General features: G+C 49.3%; 1 protein-coding gene across 2 annotated transcripts in view; it reads right to left on the reverse strand.

Annotated features, from left to right (window-relative positions):
* Positions 1 to 27,098, reverse strand: part of LOC139249332 (retroviral integration site protein Fli-1 homolog) — a 66,522-nt gene that overhangs the window by 25,672 nt on the left and 13,752 nt on the right. For both annotated transcript variants that reach the window (XM_070872316.1, XM_070872317.1), the window contains exon 2: positions 2,131 to 2,330. In XM_070872316.1, coding sequence (XP_070728417.1) covers positions 2,131 to 2,330 — 200 coding nt within the window. The remainder of the gene's footprint in view (positions 1 to 2,130; positions 2,331 to 27,098) is intronic.

Genomic DNA, 27,098 nt, shown 5'->3' on the forward strand with positions numbered 1-27,098 from the left:
GGGGTTGGGGGGATTGGGGAGAAGGTGGGTGGGGTTGGGGAGAAGGTGGGTGGGGTTGGGGGATTGGGGAGAAGGTGGGTAGGGTTGTGGGATTGAGGAGAAGGTGGGTGGGTGGAGTTGGGGGATTGGGGAGAAGGTGGGTGGAGTTGGGGAGAAGGTGGGTGGGGTTGGGGGGATTGGGGAGAAGGTGGGTGGGTGGGGTTGGGGGATTGGGGAGAAGGTGGGTAGGGTTGTGGGATTGGGGAGAAGGTGGGTGGGTGGGGTTGGGGGGATTGGGGAGAAGGTGGGTGGAGTTGGGGGATTGGGGAGAAGGTGGGTGGGTGGGGTTGGGGGGATTGGGGAGAAGGTGGGTGGGGTTGGGGAGAAGGTGGGTGGGGTTGGGGGATTGTGGAGAAGGTGGGTGGGGTTGGGGGGATTGGGGAGAAGGTGGGTAGGGTTGTGGGATTGGGGAGAAGGTGGGTGGGTGGGGTTGGGGGGATTGGGGAGAAGGTGGGTGGGGTTGGGGGATTGTGGAGAAGGTGGGTGGGGTTGGGGGATTGGGGAGAAGGTGGGTGGAGTTGGGGGATTGGGGAGAAGGTGGGTGGAGTTGGGGGATTGGGGAGAAGGTGGGTGGAGTTGGGGGATTGGGGAGAAGGTGGGTGGGTGGGGTTGGGGGGATTGGGGAGAAGGTGGGTGGGGTTGGGGGATTGTGGAGAAGGTGGGTGGGGTTGGGGGATTGGGGAGAAGGTGGGTGGGTGGGGTTGGGGGGATTGGGGAGAAGGTGGGTGGGTGGGGTTGGGGGGATTGTGGAGAAGGTGGGTGGGGTTGGGGGATTGGGGAGAAGGTGGGTAGGGTTGTGGGATTGAGGAGAAGGTGGGTGGGTGGAGTTGGGGGATTGGGGAGAAGGTGGGTGGAGTTGGGGAGAAGGTGGGTGGGGTTGGGGGGATTGGGGAGAAGGTGGGTGGGTGGGGTTGGGGGATTGGGGAGAAGGTGGGTAGGGTTGTGGGATTGGGGAGAAGGTGGGTGGGTGGGGTTGGGGGGATTGGGGAGAAGGGGGGTGGAGTTGGGGGATTGGGGAGAAGGTGGGTGGGTGGGGTTGGGGGGATTGGGGAGAAGGTGGGTGGGGTTGGGGAGAAGGTGGGTGGGGTTGGGGGATTGTGGAGAAGGTGGGTGGGGTTGGGGGGATTGGGGAGAAGGTGGGTAGGGTTGTGGGATTGGGGAGAAGGTGGGTGGGTGGGGTTGGGGGGATTGGGGAGAAGGTGGGTGGGGTTGGGGGATTGTGGAGAAGGTGGGTGGGGTTGGGGGATTGGGGAGAAGGTGGGTGGAGTTGGGGGATTGGGGAGAAGGTGGGTGGAGTTGGGGGATTGGGGAGAAGGTGGGTGGAGTTGGGGGATTGGGGAGAAGGTGGGTGGGTGGGGTTGGGGGGATTGGGGAGAAGGTGGGTGGGGTTGGGGGATTGTGGAGAAGGTGGGTGGGGTTGGGGGATTGGGGAGAAGGTGGGTGGGTGGGGTTGGGGGGATTGGGGAGAAGGTGGGTGGGTGGGGTTGGGGGGATTGTGGAGAAGGTGGGTGGAGTTGAGGGGATTGTGGAGAAGGTGGTTGGGGTTGGGGGGATTGGGGAGAAGGTGGGTGGGTGGGGTTGGGGGGATTGGGGAGAAGGTGGGTGGAGTTGGGGGGATTGGGGAGAAGGTGGGTGGGTGGGGTTGGGGGGATTGGGGAGAAGGTGGGTGGGGTTGGGGGATTGTGGAGAAGGTGGGTGGAGTTGGGGGATTGGGGAGAAGGTGTGTGGGGTTGGGGGATTGGGGAGAAGGTGGGTGGGTGGGGTTGGGGGGATTGGGGAGAAGGTGGGTGGGGTTGGGGGATTGTGGAGAAGGTGGTTGGGGTTGGGGGATTGTGGAGAAGGTGTGTGGGTGGGTGTTGGGCTATAGGGAGAGGGTTTCTGGCTGGGGTTAATTTATGAAGAAGTGTTGGGGTTGTAACTCCGAAGGACCTTTCCCCTGATTTGAAAGAGTTGCCTGTTGATCGATGTCACTTGTTATGGAGAAGGACAGAGTGAGCCGGGACAGGGACTGGAGAGGGACTGACAGAGGGCTGGGTGGTCGCCACATGCACCGCTGTGTAGCCTGGCAAGTGCAGAAGTTCCTAGCCGTACCTGGTGCCGTTCACCTGCTCAACCTCCCGCTTCACCGTCACTCGGCTGGCCTGGGTCGGCCAGTCCGGCTCCCCCACCTCCGGACTGCCTTTCCCCGCTTGACTGTAATCTCCAGACACGATCTCCGCTTTCATCAGGTCTGAGGCTGCGTACGAGGATTCGTATAGGGCGTGGTCCTCACTGACAACGGACAGAGCTTCCTGCACATGGGATGGAAACAAAGAGTGAAATATTGAGGATAACATTCACAGCTCAGTCACTGAGTCACTGGCGTACAGTTCCACACACTGACTCTCACTGTGATACGGGTCCCACACACACTGACTCTCACTGGGGTATGGGTCCCACACACACTGACTCTCACTGGGGTATGGGTCCCACACACACTGACTCTCACTGGGGTACGAGTCCCACACACATTGACTCTCACTGGGGTACGGGTCCCACACACACTTACTCTCACTGGGGTATGGGTCCCGCACTCACTGACTCTCATTGGGGTACGGGTCCTACACACACTGACTCTCACTGGGGTACAGTCCCACACACACTGACTCTCACTGGGGTACGGGTCCCACACACTGACTCTCACTGGGGTACGGGTCCCACACACTGACTCTCACTGGGGTACGGGTCCCACACACAGCGATTCTCACTGGGGTACGGGTCCCACACACACTGGCTCTCACTGGGGTACAGTCACACACACACTGGCTCTCACTGGGGTACAGTCCCACACACACTGACTCTCACTGGGGTACAGTCCCACACATACTGACTCTCACTGGGGTACAGTCCCACACACACTGACTCTCACTGGGGTACGGGTCCCACACACACTGACTCTCACTGGGATACGGGTCCCACACACACTGACTCTCATTGGGGTACGGGTCCCACACACAGCGATTCTCACTGGGGTACGGGTCCCACACACACTGACTCTCACTGGGGTACAGTCCCACACACACTGACTCTCACTGGGCTACAGTCCCACACACACTGACTCTCACTGGGGTACGGGTCCCACACACACTGACTCTCACTGGGGTACAGTCCCACACACACTGATCTCACTGGGGTACAGTCCCACACACACTGACTCTCACAGTAGAACACAAAGTTCTCTCCAAGTGTTGGCATTGATTGGGAAGTTGGGAGAAATGGCGACCTCTGGTCTCAGATTCAACATTTACTGTGTGTCATTGACTTTTGTCACTTTGCAACCGCCTGTGCCGGATCCCACGGAGCTGCTCTCAACAGTTCAGTTGCTCTGTGGTTTGGCTGCTCGCTGCTCCTATTTTAAGCAATGATTAATGTCAAAAAGAAGACATGTGTTGGTCTGAGATTATTCATTTTGTGTTTCAGCTGCTCGCCCCATTGAGAGGCTGACAGGAGTTACCCCACTATTTATTGGGGCCTTGGCCTGGAGGGTGGTGCACGGAGCAGTCCCATGCAGTAAGTTTTTAAGTCGGTTCACGGGCTCCCAGGCCGCCTGCAAATTCTGCGGTCTGGAAGAATCCGTGTTGCACGTTTTTCTCGAATGTGTGAGGTTGCAGCCCCCGTTCCAATATTCGAAGGGGCTGCTCCTGAAATTCTGGCTGCACTTCAGTCCCACGTTCCTGATCTTTGGGCACCCTGTGCTGAGGGGAGCGGGTAGGTCCGAGGGCCTCCTCGTAGGACTGCTAGTGGGCACGGCCAAGGGGGCCATCAGCCGGTCCAGGCAGCGGGCGGTCGAGGGGGTCATTCAGACCCGACTGCCTGCCTCTCTTCCGCGGTTACATCCTGAGCCATGGTGTCCCTGGAGATGGAGCACGCGGTGTCCACCGGTACGCTCGCGGCCTTCTGCGAGAGGTGGGCGCCGGAGGGACTGGAGTGCATCATCACCCCCGGCAACACAATCTTAACTTGATTTTATGTCTAAAGGTTAATTTGTTTAATTTGCCGGTTTTAGTGCCCCCCCGCTTTAGCCAGGATGCACTTATAAAATGTCTGTTTTTAGTGCCCTAAAAATCTCTCCCCCCTTAAAAGAGGGGCAATGGAAAAATATTTTATTTTGGAGAGTGACCCCCCTTGCAGGGGACATTTGCTTAACGTGCACAACTCAAATAGTTGAACACTAAAAGTGAGTTCTCAGGTGACCGTACAGTTCAATGCTGGGTCTACGGTCTCTGTCGCAGGTGGGGCAGATGATGGTTGGAGGGACGGGTGAGTGGGGGGGGGCCTGTGTTGCCACACGCTCCTTCCGCCTTGGACGCTTGCCTTCAGCTTTCCCTCAGCAAAGAGACTCGAGGAGTTCAGCGCCTTCCCAGATGTTCCTCCTCCACTTTGGGCAGGCTTGGGACCAGGGACTCCCAGGTGTCGGTGGGGATGTTGCACTTTTTCAAGGCAGGCTTTGAGCATGCCCTTGAAGCGTTTTCCTCTGCCCACCTGGGGCTCGCTTGCCGTGTCGGAACTCCGATTAGGGCTGTTTTGGGAGTCTTGTGTCGGGCGTGTGGACGATGTGGCTTGTGTAACAGAAAACACACGACCTAAAGAACAGATGGTGGCTGGAGAAAGCTGGAGAAATCCAGCAGCTAGCCGACAACCATGACGTGCGAGGATTCTTCAGCACAGTCAAGATGACCTGAGGCCCAAGCACCCAAGGTCCTACCCCACTGCCGACCAACGATGGAGAGGTGCTCATCACGGACAGAGAGGCAGTCAGTGCCCACTGGACATATGAACATAAGAAATAGTTGGCCATTTGGCCCCTCGAGCCTGCTCCGCCATTCAATAAGATCGTGTATTGGATTGTTCAGCCATATAAGGACTCATTTTAAGAGTGGAAGCAAATCTTCCTCTGTTCCGAGGGACTGCCTATGATGATGATGATGATGATGGCGGCTGACCTTGGCCTCAGCTCCACTTCCACGCCTGCTCCCCATAACCCTTCACTCCCTTATCGTTGAAGAATCTGTCTTTCTCCACCTTAAATATATTCAATGTCCCAGCCTCCACAGCTCTCTGGGGCAGAGAATTCCACAGATTCACCACCCTCTGAGTAAAGAAATTTCTCCTCATCTCAGTTGTAAATGGGCGACCCCTTATTCTGAAACTGTGCCCCCTAGTTCTAGATTCCCCCACGAGGGGAAAAACCTCTCTGCCTCTAGCTTTTCCATCTCCCTCAGTATCATACGTTTCAATAAGATCACCTCTAAGTCTTCTAAACTCCAATGAATACATGCCCAAACTGCTCAAACTTTCTCCGCCAGGTGAGGGAGACCAGGTGAGTGAGAGCAGGTGAGTGAGAGCAGGTGAGGGAGAGGTGAGGGAGAGCAGGTGAGTGAGAGCAGGTGAGGGAGAGCAGGTGAGTGAGAGCAGGTGAGGGGGAGCAGGTGAGGGAGAGCAGGTGAGGGGGAGCAGGTGAGGGCGAGCAGGTGAGGCAGAGGTGAGAGAGAGCAGGTGAGGGAGAGGTGAGGGAGAGCAGGTGAGGGGCACCAGGTGTTTCTCAGTCACACCCCCCCCCTTCACTATCCCCAGGAAAGTGTCAAAGGGCGGGACGGAGAATCCAGCCCTCCCTCCCCCGCCCGGAGGCAGTGACAGAAGGAATTGCAGAAAAGCCCTCCGATAGAGGATGCAAATTCCCACCAGACACCGGATACATTGAACTGTGAACAACATCACGTCTGGTTTCCGCCGCTCCGCCGCTTTTGAGAAACAGGAAGTGAGTGTTGCAGTGTTTGTATCCGAAACAATGAGTCTCCTCGGGGGATCCCGCCCTGAGACGGTCCAATAGCGACCATAACTCTCAGCCAGTCGTGATTTCCATCAACTTTAACCTCAGTTACTGTGTAGGACACAGGCACGCCAGCTGAAGTTTGCTAGAGCGTGGAAAATCACAGGATTGGTCAAATAATTTCCACTAGTTCATCCGATTATGGCCCATTTCATGCCAGACATTGCCTTTAATTTGCGCCTGACCCCTATCTCCATCACTCAGTCCTTGGAGACTTCCAAGCAGCAAACTCTCCCAGATATTGGAAGGATATTTCAATCAATCAGACACCCTTCCACACCCCATTAAATCGGGTCTCAGCCAGCCGGTTTGGTTTGCAGAATAGAGCAAGTATTGCAATGTGAACACAATATATTCTAGGTTAAGATGGGCACATGCCCTGGGAGTGTTTGATGGGACAGTGTAGAGGGAGCTTTACTCTGTATCTAACCCCCTGTACCTGCCCTGGGAGTGTGTGATGGGACAGTGTAGAGGGGGCTTTACTCTGTATCTAACCCCCCGTACCTGCCCTGGGAATGTTTGATGGGACAGTGTAGAGGGAGCTTTACTCTCTATCTAACCCCCTGTACCTGCCCTGGGCATGTTTGATGGGACAGTGTCGAGGATTACACAGGATTACACGGGATATTCGGCACAGAAACAGGCCGTTCGGCACAACCAGTCCATGCCCGCTTTTATGCTCCCCTCCAGCCTCCTCCCGTCTTTCCTCATCGAAATCTATCAGCGTAACTCTATATTTCCTTCTCCCTCATATACTTGTCCAGCCTCCCCTTAAATATTTCTATACTATTCACTTCCACCCCTCCTTGTGGCAGCGAGTTCCACATTCTCACTTCTCTCTGGGTAAAGAAGTTTCTCCTGAATTCCCGATTGGATTTCTTGGCGACTGTCTTAAATTGATGGCCTCTAGTTATGCTCTTCCCCAGAAGAGGAAACATTCTCTCTGTATCCGCTCCATCAAAACCTTGCATAATTTTAGAGACCTCTATTAGGTCACCCCTCAACCTTCTTTCTTCAAGAGAAAAGAGACCCAGCCTGTTCATTCTTTCCTCATATGTATGCCCTCGCATTTCTGGTATCATCTTTGTAAGTCTTCTCAAACCCTCTCCAGTGCCTCTATATCCTTTTCATAATATGCCGACCAGAGCTATATACAGTACGCTAAGTGTGGTCTAACCAAGTTTCGAAACAGGTTTAGCATAACTTCCCTACTTTTCAATTCCATCCCTCTAGAAATAAACCCGAGAGCTTGGTTTGCCTTTTATGGCCTTGCTAACCTGTGTCACAACATTCTGTGATTTGTGTATTTGTATTCCAGATACCTTTGTTCATCTACTCCACCCAGACCCACACCCTCCCAGTAATAAGTGACCTCCCTATTCTTCCTACCAAAATGTAATACCTCACATTAATCTGTGCTGAATTTCATTTGCCAATTATATTCCTGTTCCACAAGTTTATTAATGTCCCCCTGTAATTTGTTGCTGTCCTCCTCAAATATTGTCTCTCTCCTCAATTTGGTGCAATCCGCAAATTCAGAAATTATGTTTTTGATTGCAAAGTTTAAACAGTTAATATAAATTGTGAACAGCGGTCCCAGCACCGATCCTTGTGGAACACCACCACCCACATTCTGCCCCTGTGAACAATGACCCGTTACCCCCACTCTCTGCTTTCTGTCTTGAAGCCAGCTAGCGATCCATTCTGCTACTTGTCCCCTGACTCCACATTCTCTGACCTTGTTCATCAGTCTGTTATGGGGTACCTCAGAGCTGGTTTCCAGTCCGCTTGGTCAATCCTTGCCACAGGACCAAGACCTAGCTCTGTCAAGCCCGTGTGGTGGCTGGTGTGCAACGGCCACCCCACGTTAAAACAATGCACGCACAGGCATCTTCCACCCTTCAACATGTAGTTCGCGACCCGGAATATCGGGTCCGCCATTGAAACACCTGTGAACTCATCACTTTTTGGTGTGGAAGCAAGTCACCCTCAATACGAGGGACCGCCTAAGTAGGAGATGGGGTACCTTATCATAAAAAAACCCATAAGAATTAGGAGTAGGCCATACGGCCCCTCGAGCCTGCTCCGTCATTCAATGAAATCATGGCTGATCTTTTGCCTCAACTCCACTTTCCTGCACTATCCACATATCCCTTGATTTCCTTAATATCCAAAAATCTATCTATCTCAGCCTTGTATACACTCAAAGACTGAGTCTCCACAGCCCTCTGGGGTAGAGAATTCCAAACATTCACCACCCTCTGAGTGAAGAAGTCTCTGCTCATAAGAACATAAGAAATAGGAGCAGGAGTAGGCCATTTGGCCCCTCAAGCATGTTCCGCCATTCAATAAGATCACAAGTGGACATATTCTGCAATATCTGATCAGAAATATCTGGTATTGGCTTGAACTCGACTTACCTGCCCGTTCCCCATAACCCTTCACTCCCCTTACGTTCAAAAATCTGTCTAGCTCCGTTTTAAATATATTCAATGACGCAGCCTCCACAGCTCTCTGGGGCAGAGAATTTCACAGAAGATATTCCTCCTCATCTCCGTTTTAAATGGGCGACACCTTATTCTGAAACGATGTCCCCTATTTCTAGATTCACCCACGAGGGGAAACACCCTCTCTGTATCTACCCTGTCCAGCCCCCTCAGAATCTTATACATTTCAATAAGATCACCTCGCATTCTTATAAACTCCAATGAGTACAGGCCCAACCTGCTCAACCTTTCTTCATAATACAACCCCTTCATCGCAGGAATCAACCACGTGAACCTTTTCTGAACTGCCTCCAATGCAAGTATATCCCTCCTTAAATACGGAGACCAAAACTGCACGCAGTACTCCAGGTGTGGCCTCACCAATACCCTGTACATTTGTAGCAGAACTTCTCTGCTTTTATACTCTATCCTCCTGGCAATAAAAGCAGAATTCCATTTGCCTTTCTAATTACTTGCTGTACCTGCATGCTAATTTTTTTGTGTTTTATGTAGAATTACCCCCAGATCCCTCTGTACTGCAGCATTTTGTAATATATTACCATTTAAATAATAAGTGCTTTTTTATTTTTCCTACCAAAATGGATAACCTCACATTTTCCCACATTATACTCCATCTGACAAATTTTTGCCCACTCACTTAACCTGCCTACATCCCTTTGCAGATTTTTTATTTTCTCTTCAATGCCTGCTTTTCCATCAGCAAACTTGGCTACATTACACTTGGTCCCTTCATCCAAGTCATTAATATAGATTGTAAATAGTTGAGGCGCCAGCACTGATCCTTGTGGCACCCCACGTGTTAAAGTTTGCCAACCTGAAAATTACCCATTTATCCCGAATCTCTGTTTTCTGTTAGTTAGCCAATCCTCTATCCATGCATCCCCTAGATTACTCCCAACCCCGTGAACTTTTATCCTGTGCAGTACATTTTATGTGGCATCTTATCGAATGCCTTCTGGAAATCCAAAGACACCACATCTACTGGTTCCTCATTTAGCCACCCTGCTGGTTATATCCTCAAAGAACTCTAACAAATTTGTCAAACATGATTTCCCTTTCACAAAACCATGCAGACTCTGTTTTACTGTATTATTATTTTCTGAATGTCCTGTTAATACTTCCTCAATAATGGACTCCAGCATTTTGCCAAAGACAGATTTTAGGCTAACTGGTCTATAGTTTCCCGCTTTCTGACTCCCTCCTTCCTCAATTAGTTTGCGGTACATTTGCGGTTCTCCAATCCACTGGGACCTCTCTAGAATCCAGGGAATTTTGGTAGATTACAACCAATGCATCCACTATCTCTGCAGCCATTTATTTTAGTACCCTAGTATGCAGGCCATCAGGTCCAGGGGACTTATGCCTCTTTAGTTCTATTAGTTTGCCTAGTACTTTTTCTCTAGTGATTGTTTTAAGTTCGCCCTCGCTATAGCCGATTGATTATGGATTATTTGGATGCTAATAGTGCCTTCTACTTTGGAAACCGATACAAAATATTTGTACAACGTCTCTGCCATTTCCCTGCTCCCCATTGTTAATTCCCCAGATTCATCCTGTTAGGGACCAACATACACGTTAGCTACTCTCTTCCTTTTTATATACTTGTAGAAGCTCTTATTGCTTTTTAAAATATATTTCTTGCTAGTTTGCTCTCATAATCAATTTTCTCTCTCTTTATTATATCTTTAGTCGTCCTTTGCTGGTTTCTAAAAAATTCCCAATCCTCTGGCCTGCCACTAATCCTTGCAACATTATGTGCCTTCGTTTTCAATTGAGGAACATAGAAACATAGAAACAATTTGATGCCATCCTTAACTTCCTTTGTTAGCCACGGATTGTTCATCCTTCTCTTAGAGTCTTTCTTTCTCTCTGGAATATATCTTTGCTGAGAGTTATGAAATATCTCCTTAAATGTCTGCCATGGCTTATCTACCATCTTACCCTTTAGTCTATTTTCCCAGTCCACTTTAGCCAACTCTGTCTGCATACCTTTGTAATTGTCATTATTTAAGTTCAGATTACTAGTTTGAGACCCAGATTTCTCACCCTCAAACTTGATGTGAAATTCTAACATGCTGTGATCACTTTTCCCTAGAGGATCCTTTAATATGAGATCATTAATTAATCCTATCCCATTATGGATTACCAGATCTAAAATAGCCTGCTCTCTGGTGGCTCCATCAATGGTGAGTATATCCTTCCTTAGGTAAAGAGATTAAAACTATACAGAATACTCCAGGTGCGGTATCACCAGGCCCATATATAATTGCAATAAATGCCTTTACCCTTATCCTCAAATACTCTTGTAATAAGCGCCAACGTATCATGTGCTTTCTTAATCGCTTGCTGTACCTACATGTTAACTTTCAGTGATTGGTGTACAAGGACACCCAGATCCCTCTGAACACCAACATTTACCAATCTCTCGCCAGTTAAAATATACTCTGCTTTTTTATTTTTCCTATTAAAGTTGATAACATCATATTTCTGCACGTTATATTCCATTTACGGTGGTCTTTACAAGTCACTTAGCCTATCAATGCCCCCTTGAAGTCTCTTTGCATCCTCCTCACAAATTATATTCCCACCAAGCTTTGTATCATCAGCAAACTTGGATATATTACATTTGGTCTCCTCATCCAAATCAATGATATAGATTGTGAATATCTGGGGCCCAAACACTGATACTTGCGGCACCACTCTAGTTACAGCCTCCCAAGCCGAGAATGACCCGTTTATTCTTACTCTCTGTTTTCTGTCCGTTAACCAATCCTCAATCCACGCTGGTATATTACCCGCAATTCCATGAGCCCTAATTGTGTTCAATAACCTCTTGTGTGGCCCCTTATCGAATGCCTTCTGCAAATCCAAACACCCCACGTCCACTGGTTTCCCCTTATGTATTCTGCTAGTTGTAACCTAAAAAACTCTAACAGATTTGTCAAACATGATTTCCGTTTCATAAATCCGTGTTGACTCTGCCCAATCCTATCATTATTTTCTAAGTGCCCTGTACCACGTCCTTAATAATGGATGCCTGCATGTTCACGACTACTGACGTCAGGGTAACTGGCCTGTAGTTCCCCGCTTTCGAAGGATTTTTAAAAATCTAGATGAATTGCATTTATTTCATTACCCTTATCTACTCTTTCTATTATCTCTTCGAAACATTCAATGAGGTTGATCAAACGATACATTCCGCATTTGAAATCCACGCTGAGTATGCGTTATTAGGTTTCGAGATGTCATTCCACATACTACTTTAGTAGGGATCCATTATATTTCCTCCCACCGATGTTAAGCTGACTGGTCTTTAATTCCCTGAACATGTTCTATCCCCCTTCGTAAACATAGGTACCTTAGCTATCCCTCAGTTCTCCAGCACCACACCTTTTTCCAATGAATTATTAGATATGAGTGAGCTTTACTCTGTATCTAACCCCTGTACCTGCCCTGGGAGTGTTTGATGGGACAGTGTAGAGGGAGCTTTGCTCTGTATCTAACCCCCTGTACCTGCCCTGGGAGTGTTTGATGGGACAGTGTAGAGGCAGCTTTACTCTGTATCTAACCCCCTGTACCTGCCCTGGGAGTGTTTGATGGGACAGTGTAGAGGGAGCTTTACTCTGTATCTAACCCCCTGTACCTGCCCTGCGAGTGTTTGGTGGGACAGTGTAGAGGGAGCTTTACTCTGTATCTAACCCCGAGTTGTAACGGCCCAGGGAGTGCTTGATGGGACAGTGTAGAGGGAGCTTTACTCTGTATCTAACCCCCTGTACCTGCCCTGTGAGTGTTTGATGCAACAGTGTAGAGGGAGTTTTACTCTGTATCTAACCCCTTGTACCTGCCCTGGGATTGTGTGATGGGACAGTGTAGAGGAAGATTTACTCTGTATCTAACCCCTTGTACCTGCCCTGGGAATGTGCGATGGGACAGTGTAGAGGGAGTTTAACTCTGTATCTAACCCCCTGTGCCTGCCCTGGGAGTGTTTGATGGGACAATGTAAAGCGAGCTATTCTCTGTATCTAACCCCCTGTACCTGCCCTGGGCGTGTTTGAGGGGACAGTGTAGAGGGAGCTTTACTCTGTATCTAACCCCCTGTACCTGCCCTGGCATTGCTTCAGGAGACAGTGTAGAGGGAGCTTTACTCTGTATATAACCCCCTGTACCTGCCCTGGAAGTGTTTGATGGGACAGTGTAGAGGGAGCTTTACTCTGTATCTAACCCCCTGTATCCGCCCTGGGAGTGTTTGATGGGACAGTGTAGAGGGAATTTTACTCTGTATCTAACCCGTGCTGTGCCTGCCCTGTGAGAGTTTGATGGGAAAATGTAGAGGGAGATTTACTTTGTATCTAACCCCCTGTACCTACCCTGGGAGTGTGTGATGGGACAGTGTAGAGGGAGCTTTACTCTGTATCTAACCCCCTGTAACTACGCTGGGAGTGTTTGATGGGATAGTGTAGAGGGAGCTTTACTCTGTATCTAACCCCCTGTACCTACCCTGGGAGTGTTTAATGGGACAGTGTAGAGGGAGCTTTACTCTGTATCTAACCCCCTGTACCTGCCCTGGGAGTGTTTGATGGGACAGTGTAGAGCGAGCTTTACTCTGAATCTAACTCCTGAGCCGAGAAGAGCGCCCCATTGGGAAACTTCCCATTTCCGTTAAGAACCAGGCTGATTTCTGTGACGTTTTCTGACAGTGGGAGGGGAGTCGCCTGCTCGGAACTAAGATTGTGTAAAGTAGCCCCGAACACAAAGAGAAAACATTCTTTCATCAGAGTCATTGTCTAAAAGAACACAGTCCAAGATTTCACACTTTGACCTGCTTCGAAACCCAGCAGTGGAACGTGCTCACAGACACTCGGCTCCTCAAACTGAATAAATAACTCAAACTCACACACAGTTTTGCCCAATCACGCAACATGTCGCAACAATTGTTGCAATGGTAGCGCAACTTCCTCATCAATTAAACATGTACTCTGATACACCCTCTACACTGTCTCCGTCATACACTCCCAGGGCAGATACAGGGGGTTAGATACAGAGTAAAGCTCCCTCTACACTGTCCCATCAAACACTCCCAAGGCAGGTACAGGGGGTTAGATACAGAGTAAAGCTCCCTCTACACTGTCCCATTAAATACTCCCAGGGCAGGTACAGGGGGTTAGATACTGAGTAAAGCTCCCTCTACACTGTCCCATCAAACACTCCCAGGGCAGGTACAGGGGGTTTAGATACAGAGTAAAGCTCCCTCTACACTGTCCCATCAAACACTCCCAGGGCAGGTACAGCACGGGGTTAGATACAGAGTAAAGCACCCTCTACTCTGTCCCATCAAACACTCCCAGGGCAGGTACAGGGGGTTAGATACAGAGTAAAGCTCCCTCTACACTGTCCCATCAAACACTCCCAGGGCAGGTACAGCACGGGGTTAGATACAGAGTAAAGCTCCCTCTACACTGTCCCATCAAACACTCGAAGGGCAGGTACAGCACAGGGTTAGATATAGAGTAAAGCTCCCTCTACGCTGTCCAAACAAACACTCCCAGGGCAGATACAGGGGTTTAGATACAGAAGTAAAGCTCTCTCCACAATGTCCTATCAAACACTCCCAGGGCCGGTACAGCACGGGGTTAGATACAGAGTAAAGCTCCCTCTACACTGTCCCATCAAACACTCCCAGGACAGGTACAGGGTGTTAGATACAGAGTAAAGCTCCCTCTACACTGTCCCATCAAACACTCCCACGTCAAGTACAGCACGGGGTTAGATACAGAGTAAAGCTCCCTCTACACTGCATTCACCACACACTCCCATGGCAGATAAAGCACGGGGGTTAGATACAGAGTAAAGCTCCCTCTACACTGTACCATCAAACATCCTCTGGGCAGGTACAGGGGTTAGATACAGAGTAAAACTGCCTCGACACTGTACCATCAAACACCCTCTGGGCAGATACAGCACGGGTTAGATATAGAGTAAAGCTTCCTCTACACTATCCCATCAAACACTCCCAGGGCAGGTACAGGAGGTTAGATACAGAGTAAAGCTCCCTGCATACTGTCCCATCAAACACTCTCAGGGCAGGTACAGCACGGGGTTAGATACAGACTGAAGCTCCCTCTACTCTCTCCCGAACAAACATTCCCAGGACTGGCACACCACGGGGTTGGATAAAGAGTAAAGCTCCCTTTACACTGTCCAATTAAACACTCCCAGGGCAGGTACAGCACGGGGTTAGATGCAGAGTAAAGCTCTCTCTGCACTGTCCCATCAAATACTCCCAGGGAAGATACATCACATAGAAACATAGGAATACAGAAAATAGGTGCAGGAGTAGGCTATTCGGTTCTTCGAGCCTGCACCGCCATTCAATAAGATCATGGCTGATCATTTCATCAGTATCCCTTTCCTGCTTTCTCTCCATACCCCTTGATCCCTTTAGCCGTAAGGGCCATGTCTAACTCCTTCTTGAATATATCCAATGAACTGGTATCAACAGCTTTCTGTGGTAGGGAATTCCACAGGTTAACAACTCTCTGAGTGAAGAAGTTTCTCCTCATCTCGGTCCTAAATGGCTTACCCCTTATCCTTAGACTGCGTCCCCGGTTCTAAACTTCCCCAACATTGGGAACATTCTTCCCGCATCTAACCTGTCCCGTCCTGTCAGAATTTTATATGTTTCTATGAGATCCTCTCTCATCCTTCCAGGCTCTCTTGTATAAAGACCAGTGTTCTAGTCTCTCCTCATATGTCAGTCCCATCATCCCGGGAATCAGTCAGGTGATCCTTTGCTACACTCCATCAATAGCAAGAACGTCCTTCCTCAGATTAGGAGAACAAAACTGAACACAATATTCAAGGTGAGGCCTCACTAAGGCCCTGTACAACTGCAGTAAGACTTCCCTGCTCCTATACTCAAATTCCATCGCTATGAAGGCCAACATACCATTTGCCTTCTTCATCGCCTGCTGTACCTGCATGTCAGCTTTCAATGACTTATGATCCATGACAGCCAGGTCTCGTTGCTCCTCCCCATTTCCTAATTTGTCACCATTCAGGTAATATTCTGCCTTCGTGTTTTTGGCGCCAAAATTTTTAACCTCACATTTATCCACATTATACTGCATCTGCCATGCATTTGCCCACTCACCTAACCTGTCCAAGTCACCCTGCAGTCTCTTAGCATCCTCCTCACAGCTCACACCGGCACCCAGTTTAGTGTCAGCTGCAAACTTGGAGATATTACACTCAATTCTATGTCTAAATCATTAATGTATATTGTAAATAGCTGGGATCCCAGCACCGAGTCCTGCGGCACCCCACTAGTCACTGCTTGCCATTCTGGAAAGGACACGTTTATCCCGACTCTCTGCTTCCTGTCTGCCAACCAGTTCTCTATCACGTCAGTACATTACCCCCAATACCATGTGCTTTGATTTTGCACACCAATCTCTTGTGTGGGACCTTGTCAAAAGCCTTTTGTAATTCCAAATACACCACATCCACTGGTTCGCCCTTGTCCACTAGTTACATCCTCAAAAAATTCGAGCAGATTTATCAGGCATGATTTCCCTTTCATAAATCCATGCTGACTTGGACCGATCCTGTCACTGCTTTCCAAATGCGCTGCTATTTCATCTTTAATAATTCATTCCAACATTTTCCCCACTACTGATGTCAGGCTATCCAGTATATAATTGCACGTTTTCTCTCTCCCTACGTTTTTAAACAGTGGTGTTACATTAGCTACCCTCCAATCCATAGGAACTGATCCAGAGTCTATAGACTGTTGGAAAATGATCACCAATGCATCCACTATTTCTAGGGCCACTTCCTTAAGTACTCTGGGATGCAGACTATCAGGCCTTGGGGATTCATCGGCCTTCATTCCCATCAATTTCCCCAACACAATTTCCTGCTTTACAAGGATATCCTTCAGTTCCTCCTTCTCACTAAACCCTCAGTCCACTAGTATTTCTGGAAGGTTATTTGTGTCTTCCTTCATGAAAACAGAACCAAAGTATTAGTTTAACTGGTCCGCCATTTCTTTGTTCCCCATTATAAATTCACCTGATTCTGACTGCAAGGGACCTACGTTTGTCTTCACTAATCTTTTTCTCTTCACAAAGCTATAGAAGCTTTTGCAGTCAGTTTTTATGTTCCCAGCAAGCTTCCTCTCATACTCTATTTTCCTCCTCCTAATTAAACCCTTTATCCTCGTCTGCTGTCTTACAAAATTCTCCCAGTCCTCAGGTTTGCTGCTTTTCTGGCCAATTTATATGCCTGTTCCTTGGATTTAACACTATCCTTAATTTCCCTTGTTAGCCATGGTTGAGCCACCTTGCCCATTTTATTTTTTACTCCAGACAGGGATGTACAATTGTTCAAGTTCATCCATGTGATCTTTAAATGTTTGCCATTGCCTATCCACCGTCAACCCTTTAAGTATCATTCGCCAGTCGATTCTAGCCAATTCACATCTCATACCATCGAAATTACCTTTCCTTAAGTTCAGGACTCGAGTCTCTGAATTAACTGTGTCACTCTCCATCTTAATAAAATATTCTACCATCTTTTGGTCACTCTTCCCCAAGGGGCCTCGCACAACAAGATGTTAGGTACAGAGTAAAGCTCCCTTGACACTGTCCCATCAAACACGCCCAAATCAGGTACAGAACGGGGTTAGATACGAATAAAGCTCCCTCTACACTGTCCAATCAAACACTCCCATGGCAGGTACAGGGGATTATATACAGAGTAAACTCCCTCTACATTGTCCGATCAAACATTCCCAGGGCAGGTACAGGTGGTTATATACAGAGTAAACTCCCTCTACATTGTCCGATCAAACATTCCCAGGGCAGGTACAGCACGGGGTTAGATACAGAGTAAAGCTCCCTTTACACTGTCCCATCAAATACTCCCAGTGCAGGTACAGCACGGAGTGAGATACAGAGTAAAGCTCCCTCGACACTGTCCCATCAAACACTCCCAGGGCAGGTACAGCACGGAGTGAGATACAGAGTAAAGTTCACTGTACACTGTCCCATCAAACACTCCCAGGCAGGTACTGGACGGGGTTTAATACAAAATAAAGCTCTCTCTACACTGTCCCATCAAACACTCCCAGGGCAGTTACAGCACGGCGTTAGATACAGAGTAAAGCTCCCTCTAAACTGTCCCATCAAACACTCCCAGGGCAGGTACAGGAGGTTAGATACAGAATAAAGCTCCCTCGACACTGTCCCATCAAACACTCCCAGGGCAGGTACAGGAGGTTAGATACAGAGTAATGCTCCCTCTATACTGTCCCACTCAATCACTTCCAGCACCTGACCAGGCGCTCATTATTCTGTAGATCTTACTAAGCACAGCTAGTGATATTTTTTATAATTCTCTATCTTGCAGAGCTTCAGAAAGTTTATGAGTAAATCGTTTCTCTAATTTTCGAATTGCCATTTTCACTTCTGTAACTTGTGATGTTGTCTTGATGTAGAGTCACCTCCCGTTTCTATGTAACAGTAGGACACAATTTCAGAGTCAAAGAATCGGACTTCCTCTATCCACAGAATGTTCTTACTGTGTGAGAAAAGCAATTGAGAGCTTTGAGTGTTATTCTTGTGTCCAGTGTGTGTCTGTGAGTGAGTGTGTGTGTGTGTGTGAGTGTTTGTGAGTGTGAGTGTGAGTGTGTCTGAGTGTGTGTGTGTGTATGTGAATGTGAGTGTATGCGTGTGTGCGTGTGTGTGAGTGCGTGAGTGAGTGTGTGTGAGTGTGCGTGTGCGTGTGCGTGCGTGTGTGTGTGTATGTGAATGTGTGTGTGTATGTGTGTGTGTGTGTGAGTGCTTTTGAGTGTGAGTGTGTGCGTGTGTGTGTGTGAGTGTGCGAGTGAGTGTGTGTGTGTGAGTGTAAATGAGAGTGTGTGAGTGTGTGTGCGTTTGAGTGTTTGTGAGTGTGTGCGTGAGTGTGTGTTTGTGTGTCCGTGAGTGTGTATGTGTGTGTGTGAGTGTGTGAGTGAGTTTGTGTGCGAGTGTGTGTGTGTGTGTGAGTGTGAGTGTGTATGTGAGTGTGTGTGTGTGTGTGTGTATGTGAGTGTTTGTGATTTCGAGTGTGTGCGTGAGTGTGTGTGTGCGTGTGTGAATGTTTGAAGGTGTGTGTGAGAGTGTGTGTGTGAGTGAGGGTGTGAGTGTGAGGGTTTGTGAGGATGTGTGTGAGTGTGTGTGTGCGCGTGAGCGTGTGTGTGAATGTGTGTGAGTGTGTGTGTGAGGGTGTGTGAGTGTGTGTGTGAGGGTGTGTGCGAGGGTGTGTGTGTGTGTGTGTGTGTTTGTGTGAGCGTGTGTCAGTGTGTGTGAAGGTGAGTGTGAGTGTGTGTGAGGGTATGTGTGAGGGTGTGTGTGAGGGTATATCTGTATTTGTCTGCCCCCCCCCCACCCCACCCCCGACTCACACGGAGGTGAATGACTGGCCTCTACTTGTGACCAAAAGCTCGCTAATCCTGTTGTACAGCAGACACTTTGTTAAAACAATATAACCACAATTTCTCAGTATTATTCACCCCTGGCTTGCTTCCGCCAGTTTCCTGAGCATTGTGCCAATTTAAGTAACCGTGCACAATTTTTCACAGCAGCAAGGAAGAAAGTTTGTGAAGAACGAGTGTTGAGCGCAGCTGTGACCCGGTCCTGGGATCTGTGGGTGAATGATGGGATGTCCCGTTCGGCCCAAGTCCCTGGTCATCAGTCCCATCCTCAGAGCGGACCATAGCCGCCCACACACAATTACAGACTGGGCAAGGCAGGGTGCCGGAGAGGGTTTCATGCCCATCCAAACATCCCTGGCGATTACAGCTGATTGTCGGCCAGGATTTCTGTGCTTGGGCCTGGAGCCGGGTTGAACCCAAAGAACAGAGTGCCACCAACACCCAAGCCAACTGCTGCTGTGTAACTAACTGAGCTCCGTGGACCGTGGGCCGAGTGCGGAAACGGCACCACTTCCTCCCAGGACAAAAATAGAACCGGGCATCGCTGCAGAGGAACACAGGGGGAGGTTATGGTCGACAGATAGAGATATGGTGCAGTGGACAGAGTGAGAGAGAGAGAGTGAGAGAGAGAGAGAATGAGAGAGCGAGAGACAGACAGATAGAGTGAGTGAGAGAAAGAGAGTGCGAGAGACACACAGAGACAGAGCGAGAGAGAGAGAGAGAGACAGTCATAGTGAGAGAGTGAGAGACAGAGAGAGACATGGAGAGAGAGAGAAAAAGAGAGAGAGAAAGTGTGAAAGGCAGAGAGAGAGAGAGAGAGATGGAGGTTATGGTTGACAGCGAGAGATAGGGTTCAGTAGACAGAGAGAGAGAGAGAGACAGAGAGAGAGAGAGACAGAGAGAAAGTGTGAGAGACAGAGAGGGAGAGGGGGGAGGTTATGGTAGACACATAGAGATAGGGTACAGTAGACAGAGAGAGAGAGAAAGAGAGAGACAGAGTGAGAGACAGAGTGAGACAGAGAGTGAGACAGAGAGAGAGAGAGAGAGAGCGAGACAGAAAAAGTGAGAGACGAAGAGACAGAGAGAGTGAGAGAGAGAGCAACAGATACATAGAGAGAGATTATGGTAAACACATAGATATAGAGTAGAGTCGGTAGATAGATAGCGAGAGAGAGAGACTGGGATAGATGGATAATTAGATAGATAGACAGACAGACAGATATAGAGTAGAGTAGAGTAGATAGATAGATAGATAGAGAGAGAGACCGAGAGAGAGAGAGAGAGAGAGACAGACAGACAGACAGACAGACAGATAGATAGATAGATAGATATACAGACAGACAGATAGATAGATAGATAGATAGATAGATAGATAGATAGATAGATAGATAGATAGATAGATAGATAGATAGATAGATAGATAGATAGATAGATAGATAGATAGATTCTGAGGGAGACCCGATTGGAAGAAGAGCAGGGGAAGTTATCCCCAGTGCCCTGCGGCAAATATTCTTCCCTCAACCAAAATCACTAACAACAGATGATCTGGGCCATTATTACATTGCTATGTGTGGGAGTTTCCCACATTACAACAGTGAGCACACTCCAAAATAAGTGATGGGCTTTGGGACATCCTCAGGTGGGAAAAGGTACGATAGAGATGCAGTTCTGTCCTTTCTCTCTCCCAGCCTCTCTTTCTCTGTCTCTAACTCTCTCTCCCTATCTCTCTCTATCTTTCTCTCTCTCTTTATCTGTTCACTCTGTTCCCTGGGATTTCCCAGTGATTCTCAATGGGAGTGTTTTGCTCCCCAATAACTCACATCTGTTACTTTTTTCTGAATAAACCCAAACATTTATCCCCTCAATTTTTGCTCTGTTGGTTTAGTGTCTCAATATGGACAGCACATTAAAGAGTGACCGGTATCCGCCCCCGCTGTCTGACTGATGGGGGTGGGGGGGGTGGGGGCAGAGGGGAGAGCACACGCCATCACTTCGCTTCCACCCCCAGCTGCATAAAGTTACAAACCAGAGGAAATCAGAGACCCTCCCAGCACAAAGCAACAATCAAGCTCACCGAGTCATCATATCAAAACTGATCATCACTGGGTCTGAGAGAGGCAGCACACTTATTCCATCACCAAGATCGCTGACACAACGACTGACAACACCAAATAACTTGCACTGCCCTAAATAGTGCCAACTGCGGCTCAGTGGGCATTTTCTCAGAGACATTCGGCCTGAGGGAGCGCCGCACTGTCGGAGGCGCAGTACTGAGGGAGCGCCGCACTGTCGGAGGGGCAGTACTGAGGGAGCACCGCACTGTCGGAGGGCCAGTACTGAGGGAGCGCCGCACTGTTGGAGGGGCAGTACTGAGGGAGTGCCGCACTGTCGGAGGGGCAGTACTGAGGGAGCGCCGTACTGTCGGAGGGGCAGTACTGAGGGAGCGCTGCACTGTCGGAGGGGCAGTACTGAGGGAGTGCCGCGCTGTCGGAGGGGCGGTACTGAGGGAGCGCCTCACTGTCGGAGGGGCAGTGCTGAGGGAGTGCCGCACTGTCGGATGGGCAATACTGAGGGAGTGCCTCACTGTCACAGGGGCAGGACTGAGGGAGAGCCGCACTGTCAGAGGGGCAGTACTGAGGGAGTGACTCACTGTCAGAGAGGCAGTACTGAGGGAGCGCTGCACTGTCGGAGGGGCAGTACTGAGAGAGCACCGCACTGTCAGAGGGGCAGTACTGAGGGAGCGCCGTACTGTCGGAGGGGCAGTACTGAGGGAGTGCTCCACTGTCAGAGGGGCAGTACTGAGGGAGCGCCGCACTGTTGGAGGGGCAGTACTGAGGGAGCGCCGCATTGTCGGAGGGGCAGTACTGAGGGAGTGCCGCACTTCCAGAGGGGCAGTACTGAGGGAGTGCCGCACTGTCGGAGGGGCAGTACTGAGGGAGCGCCGCACTGTCGGAGGGGCAGTACTGAGGGAGCGCCGCACTGTTGGAGGGGCAGTACTAAGGGAGTGCCACACTGTCAGAGGGGTGGCACTGAGGAAGCGCCGCTTGGTCGGAGGGGCAGTACTGATGGAGCGCCACATTGTCGGAGGTGCTGACTTTCAGATGAGATGTTAAATTGAGGACCCATCTGCCCCCTCGTGTGGACGTGTACGGTCCCAAGGCCACTATTTTGAAGAACATCACTAAAAACAGATGATCTAGGCCATAATCACATTGCTGTGTGTGGGAGCTTGCTGTGCGCAAATTGGCTGCTGCGTTTCCCACATTACAAGAGTGAGCACACTCCAAAAAAGGGCTTCTTCGGCTGTAAAACTCTTTGGGACGTCCCGATGTGGTGAAAGCAACGGCAGAAATGCGAATCTTTCTGTTGTTGTTTTAGAGATTTAATCCTCATCCCTCTGAAACTCTTTCCAGTCTCCAGTCGGTTATTGCAGTCCCCTCATGATCTGTCTGTGTCTCAATGCTCTGCCTCCTCCGGTGTCTCTGTCCATCTGCCTCGCTCACTCTATCACCCTCGCGCACTCTTTACTCATCTTTTGCTCTCTGTTTTAACAACTTTTTCCCTCCTTGTGTCTTCTTTTTCTTTCATCTCTCTCTGTCTCTCTGTCTCTCTCTCTCTTTCTCTCGCTCTGTCTCTCTCTCTCTCGCTCTCTCTGTCTGTCTCTCTCTCTGTCTCTCTCTCTCTGTCTCCCTTTATCTCTCTCTCTCTCTGTCTCCCTCTCTCTGTCTCCCTCTCTCTCTCTCTCTCTGTCTCTCTGTCTCCCTTTCTTTCTCTCTCTCTCTCTCTCGCTCTATCTCACTATCTCTCCTTCTCTCTGTCCATCTAGCCTTATATTTATATCCCGTTTCCCTCTCTCCTTTCTCTTTCAATCGATTTGTTTCTGACTATCTCTCTCTCCCTCCTTCTCTCTCGTTCTCTCGCCTCTATTCCTCCCGCTCTCGCACTCTTTCTGCCTCAGAATATCGTTTTAGAACGCTACCTTCATGGGTTCCTGTGGCTGTGACTGCGATATTCCTCCATCTTCCTGTGCCGGACACACCCTGGTGGTCTGGGCTGGAGGCGATGGGAGCGCTGGTAACTCTGCAGTTTGAGGGATGGCACTCCATGGACCGCGGCCTCCTGTGGATCCGGGATCAGTTCAGCCAATCAGTGACAACCGCTGACCAATCCGGGGAGGTACGGGCGAAATTCGTCTGAGCAGATGGCTAAATGGGTGATAGCCAATCGGTCGCATGTTTGCGTGAATTTCGTTCCAATTAAGATCCGGGGCCAGTGATTTGCAGTGACTAAGTCAAATTCAATGTTTTTATTGGGGAGTCTTCCACCGATCGCAATAGGTCGGTCCTGATAGCTTCAGGATCTTGGGAGTTAGCAGAGCTGGGGAGGGATCTCAGAATTTTACAGAGCTGACAATTGGGGTTAGGCAGCGTGAGAGGTTCTTTTACTTTTTGTGTGTGGCGAGTGGGGTGGGGGTGGGGAGGAAAGGGGTTAGGGGAACAAACTGGGGTCTGTTTCACTTGTCTACGGAAATTGTTGGTGTATTTCAGCGAGGTGAGTGCCCACCTGTCTGATATCACTGAGGAGGGATATAGAGTGTCTGGCAAGACCAATGTGCGACTTTCTAAGGAACCTTTGGAAAAAATATCTATTTACTATCTCGTGAAAGAATCCTGGGCCTGTGTCTTGGTCTCCATCTGCCTGGCAAGAACATCTAAACTTTGTAACTATCGGGAAAGGATATTGTCAAAACGCAACACCTTTTTTCTGAGTGGGGTAAAATTAACTCAAATTAAGACGAGGAAAGACACTCAGTACCTATCTCCCTCACCGGTGTCCATCTTAACAAGTTCTAACTGTAAACATTACACGTGATCATCAGAGGCAGTTAGCTAAAATTCAATTCATGTTTTTTTTGTTGAAAAAATGAACTCAAGCTCTTTCAGCTTAATCAAAGCTACAACATATGCATAATCAGTAGTGGTTTCCTCTGACTCTCTCGCAGACTTTTGAATAAAGGCACAACCTTGCTTTTTCCAAAGAAAAGGCACTCAAGATGGACTTTAGTTGAACTTAATAAATTATCATTATTACTTGATATAGCTTTTTTACCCCAGATAATTTTGAATTCAACTGCTGCTGCGGCCTGGGAAAGTATGCACACTGCGCATGCTCAGATTGAATTGGCCAATCTGGAACCCTCCAATCAAATAGCACAGAAGGAGGCTATTCGGCCCATCGTGCCTGTGCTGGCACTTTAGGGGCGAAATAACAAGTCAAAATCTGGGTTTTGGGGTAATGGCTTTACTAGACACCAAAGACAATTTAATGGGGAGATTGAAACATGTTATTATGATATTTGCAATTTTCATTGTGCTTGGTGTTTACATAAGAACATAAGACATAGGAACAAAAGTAGGCCATACGGCCCCTCGAACCTGCCCCACCATTCAATAAGATCGTGGCTGATCTGATCATCATTTAGATGAAGGAATTGAATCAAATATCTCCAAGTTTGCCGATGACACTAAACTGGGTGGCGGTCTGAGCTGTGAAGAGGATGCTCGGAGGCTGCAGGGTGACTTGGACAGGTTAGGTGAGTGGGCAAATGCATGGCAGGTGCAGTATAATGTGGATAAGTGTGAGCGTATTCATTTTGGTTGCAAAAACAGGAAGGCAGATTATTATCTGAATGGTGAAAGATAATAAAAGGGGAGGTGCAACGAGACCTGGGTGTCATGGTACATCAGTCATTGAAAGTAGGCATGCAGGTACAGCAGGCGGTGAAGAAGGCAAATGGCATGCAGGCCTTCATAGCTAGGGGATTTGAGTATAGGAGCAGGAGGTCTTACTGCAGTTGTACAGGGCCTTGGTGAGATCACACCTGGAATATTGTGTTCAGTTTTGGTCTCCTAATCTGAGGAAGGACATTCTTGCTATTGAGGGAGTGCAGCGAAGGTTCACCAGACTGATTCCCGGGATGGCAGGACTGACATATGAAGAAAGACTGGATCGATTAGGCTTAAATTCACTGGAATTTAGAACAATGAGAGGGGATCTCATAGAAACATACACAACTCTGACGGGACTGGACAGGTTAGATGCAGGAAGAATGTTCCCGATGTTGGGGAAGTCCAGAACCAGGGGTCACAGTCTAAGGATAAGGGGTAAGCCATTTAGGACCGAGATGAGGAGAAACTTCTTCACTGAGAGAATTGTGAACCTGGTGAATGCTCTACCACAGAGAGTTCTTGAGGCCAGTTCGTTGGATATATTCAAAAGGGAGTTAGATGTGGCCATTATGGCTAAAGGGATCAAGGGGTATGGAGAGAAAGCAAGAGTGGGGTACTGAAGTTGCATGATGATGAACCATGATCATATTGAATGGTGGTGCAGGCTCGAAGGGCTGAATAGCCTACTCCTGCACCTATTTTCTATGTTTCTATATTTCTATGGACCCAGCTCCACTTCCCCGGACGCTCCCCATAAGCCCATTACTTTGGATGTTAATCATTTCAGTCACTCGGGGGGAAGCAACAGAGGATATTTTTACAGGAATGTGAGTGATTTTGGGGAGAATAGATATAAACACTCACTGAAGGTGAGTAACAAGCAGAGTTTGACACCTGTAACACTGCAGATTGTATCACAGAGATAGAGACAGAACTCACACGCACTTACAAAATGGTGCAGGCATTTTTACAATTAGATTTCCATTAAGAGCGGATTTACACAGAATCCTTCAACCGGAACGCACTGGATACAACAGGTCTTATAAACCAGCACGGCACAGTCCAGATCACACACTGTAACGAGGCAAGCCAGTCGAAAAAGATCCTTCCTGACCAACAGCCTGAAATTGAACAGCGCATTTCAATCTGCTTAAGCAACAACTAAACCCTGGGCGGTCTCAGTATCTGTTTACTTAACAATAATGTCGAGTTAGAGGCACCTCTTCGGCTGAAAAGAAAGACTTGCATTTATACAGCGCCTATTACGACCCAATGTCTCAAAGCGCTTCACAGCCAATGAAGTAATTTTGGAGTGTCGTCACCGTTGTGACGTGGGAAGTGCCGCAGCCAATTTTCGCACAGCAAGCCCCCACAAACAGCAATGCGATAATGACCCAGATCATCTGTTTTTTTTTGTTATGTTGATTTAGGGATAAATACTGGCCCCAGGACACTGGAGAAAACTCCCCTGTTCTTCTGCGAAATAGTGTCATAGGATGTTTTACTTCCACCTGAGAGGACAGACGAGCCCCGGTTTAACGTCTCATCCAAAATTGGTCACCTGCCACACTGCATTGCTCCCTCAGTATTAGCCCTCCGACAGTGCGGCGCTCCCTCAGAACTGCCCCTCCGACAGTGCGGCGCTCCCTCACTACTGTCCATCTGACAGGGCGGCCCTCCCTCAGAACTGCCCCTCTGACAGTACAGTGCTCCCTCAGCACTGCCCCTCCGACAGGGCGGCACTCCCTCAGTACTGCCCCTCCGACAGTGTGGCACTCCCTCAGAACTGCCCCTCTGACACTACGGTGCTCCCTACGTATTGCCCCTCCGACAGGGCGGTGCTGCTTCAGTACTGACCCTCCGATAGGGCAGCACTCACTCAGTACTGCCCCACCGACAGTGTGGCAATCCTGGAGAACTGCCCCTTTGCCAGGGTGGCGCTCCCTCAGTACTGCCCCTCTGACAGTACAGTGCTCCCTAAGTACTGCCCCTCTGACAGTACAGTGCTCCCTCAGTACTGCCCCTCCGACAGGGCGGCACTCCCTGAGTACTGCCCCTCTGACAGTACAGCGCTCCCTCAATGCTGCCCCTCTGACAGTGCAGCACTCCCTCAGCACTACCCCTCCGACAGTGCAGCACTCCCTCAGTACTGCCCCTCTGACAGTGCAGCACTCCCTCAGTACTACCCCTCCGACAGTGCGGCGCTCCCTCAGTACCGCCCCTCCGACAGTGCTGTGCTCCCTCAGTACTGCCCCTCCGACAGTGCGGCACTCCCTCAGTACCGCCCCTACGACAGTGCAGCACTCCCTCAGTACTACCCCTCCGACAGTGCAGCACTCCCTCAGTACTGCCCCTCTGACAGTGCAGCACTCCCTCAGTACTACCCCTCCGACAGTGCAGCACTCCCTCAGTACTGCCCCTCTGACAGTGCGCCCCTCCCGCAGCACTTTGCTGGGAGTGTCGGCCTAGATTTTTGTGCT

Source organism: Pristiophorus japonicus, unplaced genomic scaffold (genome assembly GCF_044704955.1).
Source record: "Pristiophorus japonicus isolate sPriJap1 unplaced genomic scaffold, sPriJap1.hap1 HAP1_SCAFFOLD_304, whole genome shotgun sequence".
Taxonomy (NCBI): Eukaryota; Metazoa; Chordata; class Chondrichthyes; family Pristiophoridae; genus Pristiophorus; species Pristiophorus japonicus.